The 8894-nt window shown below is 43.3% G+C and overlaps 1 protein-coding gene across 2 annotated transcripts in view; it reads left to right on the top strand.

The window, feature by feature from the left end:
* ADAMTS12 (ADAM metallopeptidase with thrombospondin type 1 motif 12) overlaps positions 1-8894 on the top strand; it is a 433405-nt gene that overhangs the window by 18980 nt on the left and 405531 nt on the right. For both annotated transcript variants that reach the window (XM_055086520.1, XM_055086519.1), the window contains exon 2: positions 4284-4648. In XM_055086520.1, the coding sequence (XP_054942495.1) occupies positions 4284-4648 (365 nt within the window). The remainder of the gene's footprint in view (positions 1-4283; positions 4649-8894) is intronic.

The following is an 8894-nucleotide window of genomic DNA, read 5'->3' as shown; positions in this document are numbered from 1 at the left end:
CTTATTATGATTTTAGGCAGCCTCTCTGCTAATGGGTGGTGTTGTGTTCCTCTCTTGCTAGTTGTTTGGCATAGGGTGTCCAGTACTGTAGCTTGCTGGTTGTTGATTGGAGGTGGGTCTTAGCGTTGAGATGGAGATCTCTGGGAGAGCTTTTGCTGTTTGATATTACATGGATCTGGGAGTTCTCTGGCGGACCTATGTCTGGAACTCGGCTCTCCCACTCAGAGGCACAGGCTTGACACCCAGCTGGAGCACCAACACTCTGTCAGCCACACGGCTCAGAGAAAAATGGAGAAGAAAAGAAAGAAAGAAAGAAAAAAATAAAATAAAATAAAGTTATTATAATAAAAAATTTTAAAAATTAAAAGTTAAAAAAACATTTTTAAAGTAATAAAGAAAAGAACAAAAAAGTAAAAGAAAGAACGAACAGAGCAACCAAACCAAAAAACAAATCCACCAAAGATAATAAGCGCTGAAAATTATATTAAAAACAAAAATAGGACAGACAGAACCCTAGGAGAAATGGTAAAAGCAAAGCTATACAGACAAAATCATACCAAGAAACTTACACATACACAGTCACAAAAAGGGAAAAAGGGGAAAAAATTATATATCTATACAAAAAAAAAAATAAAAAGCAAGCGAGCAACCTAATCAATAAACAAATCTACCAATGATAATAAGCTCTAAATACTAAACTAAGTTAAACATAAATCCAGAAACAAATTAGATGCAGAAAGCAAATGCCAAGTCTACAGCTGCTCCCAAAGTCCACCTCCTCAATTTTGGGATGTTTCATTGTCTATTCAGGTATTCCACAGATGCCGGGTGCATTAAGTTGACTGTGGAGATTAATCCGCTGCTCCTGAGGCTGCTGGGAGAGATTTCCCTTTCTCTTCTTTGATTGCACAGCTCCTGGGGTTCATCTTTGGAAATGGCCTTGCCTCTGCGTGTAGGTCGCCTGAGGGCATCTTTTCTTCTCCCAGACACGACAGGGTTAAAGAAGCAGCTGATTAGGGGGCTCTGGCTCACTCAGGCCGGGGGGAGGGAGGGGTACGGATGTGGGGTGAGCCTGCAGCAGCAGAGACCAGCATGACATTGCAACAGCCTGAGGCGTGCCGTGTGTTCTCCCTGGGAGGCTGTCCCTGCATCACAGGACCCTGGTAGTGGCGGGCTGCACAGGCTTCTGGGAGGGGAGGTGTGGAGAGTGACCTGTGTTTGCACACAGGCTTCTTGGTGGCTTCAGCAGCAACCTTAGCGTTTCATGCCCGTCTCTGGGGTCTGCACTGATAGCCACAGATCGCGCCAGTCTCTGGAGCTCGTTTAGGTGGTGCTCTGAATCCCCTCTCATGCACCCCAAAACAACGGTCTCTTGCCTCTTCGGCAGCTCCAGACTTCTTCCCAGACTCCCTCCCGGCCAGTTGTGGCACACTAGCCCCTTCAGGCTGTATTCACACAGCCAACCCCAGTCCTCTCCCTGGGATCCGGCCTCTGAAGCCCAAACCTTGGCACCCAGCCCCCACCCGCCCCGGTGGGTGAGCCAACAAGCCTCTCGGCCTGGTCAGTGCTGGTCAGCACTGATCCTCTGTGCAGGAATCTCTCCACTTTGCCCTCTGCACCCCCATTGCTGCGCTCTCCTCCATGGCTCCGAAGCTTCCCCCCTGCCCCCACCCCATTTCCACCAGTGAAGGGGCTTCCTAGTGTGTGGAAAACACTTCCTCCTTCACAGCTCCTTCCCAGAAGTGCAGGTCCGGTCCCAATTATTTTGTCTCTGTTTTTTTTTTTCTTTTGCCCTACTCAGGTATGTGGGACGTTTCTTGCCTTTTGGGAAGTCTGAGGTCTTCTGCCAGCATTCAATAGGTGTTCTGTAGGAGTTGTTCCACATATAGATGTATTTCTGATGTATCTGTGGGGAGGAAGGTGATTTCCATGTCTTACTCCTCCGTCATCTTGAAGGTTTCCCCATGACAATATTATTGAGTATCTTCCCCACACTGTATATTTCATCACCATAACTCATTTGGTAACTGGAAGTTTGTACCTCTTAATCTCCCTCATCTATTTCACTTATCCCCCTACCCCTTCCCCTTTGGCAACCACCTGTTTATTCTCTGTATCTATGAGTCTGTTCTGTTATGTTTGTTCACTTGTTTTGTTTTTTAGATACCATATATAAGTGAGATCATAGGGTATTTATCTTTCTCTTATTTCACTTAGTATTATACCTTTTAGGTTCATCCATGTTGTCGCAAATGGTGAGATTTCATTCTTTTTTATGCCTAGTAATATTTTATGGCTGAGTAATATTCCATTGTGTATATATATATGTCACATCTTCCTTATCCATTCATCTATTGATAGACACTTATGTTGCTTCCATATCTTGGCTGTTGTAAATAATGCCGCTATGAACATTGGGGTGCATATATGTTTTCGAATTAGTGCTTTTGTTTTCTTTGGAGAAATACCCAAAAGTGGAATTGCTGGATCATTTGGTAGTTCTATTTTTAGTTTTTTGAGGAACTGCCATACTGTTTCCCATAGGGTCTGCAGCAACTTACATTCCCCCCAACAGTGTACAAGGGTTGCCTTTTCTCCACATCCTCGCCAACAGTTGTTATTTGTTGTCTTTTTGATGATAGGCATTCTGACAGGTGTGAGGTGATATCTCATTGTAGTTTTGATTTGCATTTCCCCAATGATTAGTGATGTTGAGCATCTTTTAATGTGCCTGTTGGCCATCTGTATGACTTCTTTGGAAAAATGTCTGTTCAGGTCCTCTGCCCGTTTTTTTAATTGGGTTGTTTTTTGATGTTGTCTGTCCTATATTTCATCCAAGGCACAGATGAACAACAAGTGTGTTTGAAGGCAGTTGTCTGGAAAAAAACTCTTTTATAATTGTACCCTATCAAGTCCAGTTCTTTTGATTATCCAGCTACGAATGTGTTCGCTGCTACATCCACACAAATGAATTGGGTACCTGTGATGTGCAAGATTCTGGCCTCTAAAGGGTTTGGGAATAAATAATATAATAAACAAAAGGCTTTGTAAAATTGGGCTGTTCTGGGAGCTACAGAAAGTAAGGACATGGGGGTTCAGGGGAGGGAGAAAGAACTTTAAGCAAGGACATTAGGAGAAAGAAGAGGGAGAATTTGAGTTGAGACTTTAAAAAATAAGGGTAAGATTATGTTAAACATAAGATTTTGATAGAGTGTGAAAAACATTGTAGTTGGGGAGGTAACTTGAACAAAGTAACACAAGTTACAAAGTGCAAGAGGTACAGCTGGGAGGTGGAAATAGAAAAGTAGAAAAAAGTAGAATTTTTTTCCCCTTTCTCTCTCTCCTTCTCCCTCTCCTTCCCCTTTTGCTTTCTTCTTTCCTTCCTTCCCTCTTTTTTTTTTTTTTTTTTTTTTTTGCCTGACGCAAAAGATTAGTTTATCTGCGTAAGTGGTTAATGGTTTGCTTTTAGTAGTCTGTAATTCAGAGCCCGATGCTTACCCCTTACTAGTTAGATTCCTTGTTATTCTCAAACAGGAAAATGAAGAGGCAGTGGTGGGGGTTTCAATTTGAGGATGTCAAAAGGTGTCTGTGTTGTCATGTGTGGAAGGGAGGAAGAAGTGTGCGTGTTTTGCATTTTTAAAGTGGCAATTTTCATATTTTGACCCCATGCCTCTGATCCTAATACGTTCCCTTACCATTTTATGTTGTATATTTTATAAAAATAAAAAAGAAACACCCAAGTTCTTTTAAGTACTCATTGCTACCTTACAGAACACTTGTGCTGTAACCGTGCAAGGTTTGTCAGAGTGTACATGATGGGTTCACTGTGCTTTTGCATTTTTCCTCCAACATGACTTAACTGGAAATTCCAGAGGCATTTACGCTCCTTATAATAAACAGTGAAGACCTGTGATTTGTATTAATGAACTCTAGACCTGAAATGTTCCTGTTTGTCATAATGATCTTGCCCCTTTCTTAACCATATTCCTCATGAATTAATTCTTGTCTTAGTTTGTCTCCAGTAAAACATCTGACGTCCAGAGCTACGTCTTGGTGTCAGCTTAGACAGCCACCTGTCATCTACGAGAGAGCCCTGGGTAAATTTGTGTTGTTCGGGGAATTTGATATTGATGGTGTTTGTATGGTGGAAACGATCTCTACACTTCAACAGTGGGATTTTGCAATCAACAGGGTAAAATCTAAGTTCCAAACAAGGTGTATTTGTCTTGCCACAGACTCAGCAGGGATCTCTTAGGCTTATTCTGCGTCTCCTTTTTTTCCAGAGCATTTTGTCAAGGCCCTGCCAGAATACCACGTGGTGGCTCCTGTCCGAGTCGACGCGAGCGGGCATTTTCTGTCTTATGGCTTGCACCACCATCCTGTCACCAGCAGCAGGAGGAAGAGAGATTTGGATGGCCCAGAGGACCGGGTGTACTATAGAATTTCCCATGAGGAGAAGGACCTGTTTTTTAACTTGACGGTCAATCAGGGATTACTTTCCAAAAGCTACATTGTGGAGAGGAGATATGGGAACCTCTCCCATGTGAAGATGGAGGCTTCCTCGGGTCCCCCCTGCCATCTCAGGGGCACAGTTCAGCAGCAAGGCACCAGGGTTGGGACTGCAGCCCTCAGTGCCTGCCATGGACTGGTGAGTCCCCTTACTTCTCTGCCCTCAGTCCCTGACTGTCGTGGCCTGCACACCCACTGCCAGTGGGTCCCTAGATGCATTTAACACATAGGAATTGAGCACTTGGGATATGCATGGTCCGGGCTTCCAAACAGGCTGGGGAGAAAATGCATAAAATTAAAATCAGTCTGGGTGGTATGGGGAATAAGGACATTGAGGGTCCAGGAAGAACTTCAACCAGGAATATCAGGGCAAGAAGAGGAGGGGATCGGAGTTGGCTCTTCAACCTCTGAGGCAGCTCTGAGCATGCTGGTGACTGACTGGCTGGCCAGCCCCTTTTGAGTTAGGAAGACCTGGATCTGGACTGGGTGGCCAGCCCCTTCTGAGTGTGAGGCTTACAGATGGGATGGTGATGGCAGCAGCTGCTATGATCTAATTGTTAACTATGGGTAGTTTATAATCAGATTTCATGTGGGCCCTTGGGCTGTCAGTTGATTCCTCTGTGCCTCTGTTTTCTCCTCTGTAAAATGGAGATAATGATAGCACCCAACTCACAGAGCAGGGGTTGGCAAACTACAGCCCACAGGCCAAATCTGGACCACCTCTTGTTTTTATAAATAAAATTTTATTGAAACACAGATACGCCCATGTGTTTATATTGCCTACGGCTGCTTTTGACCTACAACAGCAGAGCTGAGTGGTCAGGATAGGGACCGTATGGGACCACGAGGCCTCAGATATTTGCCCTGGTCTTTGCAGAAAAAGTTTGCTGACCCCTGTAATAGAGTACTGTGAGAATTAAATGAATTCATATATATATAAATCTTAGAAGAGTATTTAGTAAATAATAGACACTCAATGAATATTGGCTGCTATTATTATTATTTATATTTCTAATATGCCAGGCACTGGAATGTGTGGCTTATTATATGATTTATGCACATTGCCCTCTGTACAATGTCCCCCCACCCTGCCACCAGTTTAGCTATGTTTTAACAGATGATGCAGCTTGGAGATGTTGAATATCTTTACTGTGCTGTTGTTAATTTGAGCCCGAGCCTTTCAACTGTTCTGTGCTGCATCTCAAAATGTGACCAAGCTTGTTTTTCAAAATTTAAACCTTAACCTTAAAAAAAAAGTGGTCCCTTTGTTCCTCCTTACTTCTAGCAGTGACAACAGTGACAGCCCCACTGGCAGCTGCATGGCGAACAATGCCTAGGACTTATGTTGAGGTTTTGTCATGCTGGAGTAGGAGGCAGGCACCAGCACTAACGAAGGGTACTTAGGGACTGACTGCGGGCGGAAAGCCTCCGGAGTCCTGGGGACAGTTATGGCAGAGACTTGGGTATCGGCCTTGGCACCTGTACCTGGGCTGTTTTTAAAATAAATTTATTTATTTGTTTGTTTATTTTTGGCTGCGTTGGGTCTGTTGCTGCGCGCGGGTTGTCTCTAGTTGCGGCGAGCAGGGGCTACTCTTCGTTGCGGTGCACGGGCTTCTCATTGCAGTGGCTTCTCTTGTTGTGGAGCACGGGCTCTAGGTGTGTGGTCTTCAGTAGTTGTGGCTCGCGGGCTCTAGAGTGCAGGCTCAGTAGTTGTGGTGCATGGGCTTAGTTGCTCCGCGGCATGTGGGATCTTCCCAGACCGGGGTTCGAACCCGTGTCCCCTGCGTTGGCAGGTGGATTCTTAACCACTGCGCCACCAGGGAAGTCTGACCGGGGTTGTTTTGCCGGGCAAACCCGCTAGTGGCATTCACATTCCTACAGGAAGTGCTCATCTCAAATCCTCCCATCCTTACTGCCAGTTTGATGAGAATCCTGCTCTTCATAATTTAAGAGTCTGTTTATCCTGTACCTGTCTAGTTTGGCTTTGCTTGAAAACTGTGGGAAAATTAATGTAAAACATTGTATGTACATCAGTTTAAAGGTACCAAGAAAGTTCAATATTCTGAAGGACCTCTGGGGATGTATCATTTTGTACTATAAGTGGAAAGTCTTGCTTTGCCTTTTTTTGGTAAATCTAGATTTTCATACGTAGCTATTTATCATTTCATAAATGACACAAAATAAAAAAAGATGCCCTATTCTTTTCTTCTTCTCCCAGGGTCTCATACAGTGCTTGGTTGAACCAGGGGATATCTCCTGGCTCCATGGTCCTAATCCTCTGGGTTTCCTCTGGGTTCATATCACATTTTCCCTTTGCAATTTCTGCTTTCATTTCTGTGCGACAACCCTGGAAGCATCAGTGTCACCTGATCCTCTACGACTAGGGTAACAGAAGAAAGAGCCCTTGTTCTAGAAGGACAGGCACATAGGAGTGAAGTGATCCACAAAACAAACATGCAAAAGCCACACTGCTCCAGAGAACACTGATGGGGGAACCCACATATAGTCATTAAGCATTAACCATTCATAAACCATTATCGTGCTCATAAAATCCTAGAAAGTTTAAATGCCATTGCCTTTCTGTGGCCTAGGGCAGTTTGGTCTGTGACGTCACAGAATCAACATCACCTGGGATTTCATTAAAAAGGCAAATTCATGGGCTCCACTTCAGAACCAGTGCATCAGAATCTCTGGGGGTGGGCAGAAACCTATGTGAGTGTGTTTTAACAGCTTTACTGAGATGTAATTCACATACATACAATTTACCCACTTAAAGTATACAATCCAATGGCTTCAAATATATTCACAGGGTTGTGCAGCCATCACCACAATAGACTTTAGAACATTCTCATTAGCCCCCAAAGAAACCCCTTAGCAGTCACTCCCCAATCCTGCCATCTCCCCTCCTCCTTGGGAACCTCAAGTCTACTTTTGGTGTCTGTTAACTGCTTTATTTGAAAGCTTTGATTTAATGACCTCTTCAGGAGAGGCTGGTGCTCCCTAAAGCCTGAGAAGGCCTGGACTAGGGCAGTCATTCTTTTTTTTTTTATTTTGCGCAACCACTGCGCCACCAGGGAAGCCCTAGGGCAGTCATTCTTAACCCAGGCTGAACATTAGATCAACTAAGGAGTTTTTTTGTTTGTTTAATTGAAATATAGTTGATTTACAATACTGTGTTAATTTCAGGTGTACAGCAAAGTGATTCAGTTATATATATATATTTCAGATTATTTTTCATTATAGGTTATTACAAGTTACTGAATAGTTATTCCCTGTGCTGTATAGTAGTACCTAAGGAGCTTTAAAAAAGTACCCATGCCACAACCCCATCTTCCAGATGCTCTGATTTGACTGGTCAGTGGGAGTGGAGCCCAGGCATCAGTATTTTTAAAAGCTCTCTAGGAGATTCAGATGTGCATTAGGTGTTGCCAATCACTGGATTAGTGCGAGTGGGTAATAATTAGCAGTATTAGCCAATATTGCTCTAAAGTAGCCGCTCACCCCAGGTGATTCTAGCGTGCAGCCAGGGTTGAGGACCCTTGCCCTCAATTTCTCCCTACTTCCATCTTGTTTTCTCTAAGGGAAATTTCATACTGTTTTGCATTATTCCAGGCTTGGGAATAGAATACTGGGAGCTTTGCAATTTCTTTTTAATTTTTACTCACAGTCAGGCACAGTATTTCTCAGCTCAGTCTTTATTAAAGTGAATACAGTTCTTGGCTCCATCCTAAACCCTAGCCTCAATTCTAGGCCCTGCTCAGGAGTTGAAGGCTGACCCCTGACCTGAATAGCAGGGTTATTCAACTTCAACTCTTACTCAACTCTCTTTCGCTTTCCCTTTGGGCCTATTGAGATTTCCTGTCTTGTTTCAAGCTCAACTATGGATTAAAATTTTGAAAAGGTGTTATTTTTAGTTTTTTTCAGAGTTAAACTTTTTATCTTGAGATAGTTGTAGTTTCATATGCCGTTGTAAGAACCAATACAGAGAGGTCCCCTTCCCCCCACAATGGTAACATCTTGCAAAATTACTATATAATATCATAGACAGGATCTGACATTGATACAGTCAAGATGCCCAACATTACCTTCAAAACAATCACTCATGTTGTCCTTTTAGGCACACTCATTTCCTTCCTGCCTCCATTCTCTCCTTATGTTTCCATTTTATATTTAAGTTCATGATCATTTTGAGTTAATTTTTGTTTAAAGTGTGAGACTTAGGTAAAGGTTCATTCCCTTTCTTCCTCCCTCCCTCCCTCCCTCCCTTCCATCCTTCCTTCCTTCCTTCCTTCCTTCCTCCCTCCTTTTTCTTCTCTTTTTTTTGCCTATGGATGTCTGATTGCTCTAGCACCATATTTTATTTATTTATTTATTTTTATTTTTTT

Source organism: Physeter macrocephalus, chromosome 8 (assembly GCF_002837175.3).
Source record: "Physeter macrocephalus isolate SW-GA chromosome 8, ASM283717v5, whole genome shotgun sequence".
Classification (NCBI taxonomy): domain Eukaryota; kingdom Metazoa; phylum Chordata; class Mammalia; order Artiodactyla; family Physeteridae; genus Physeter; species Physeter macrocephalus.
Note: the sequence above shows the minus strand (reverse complement) of the source record. Positions and strands in the feature narration are given on the sequence as shown.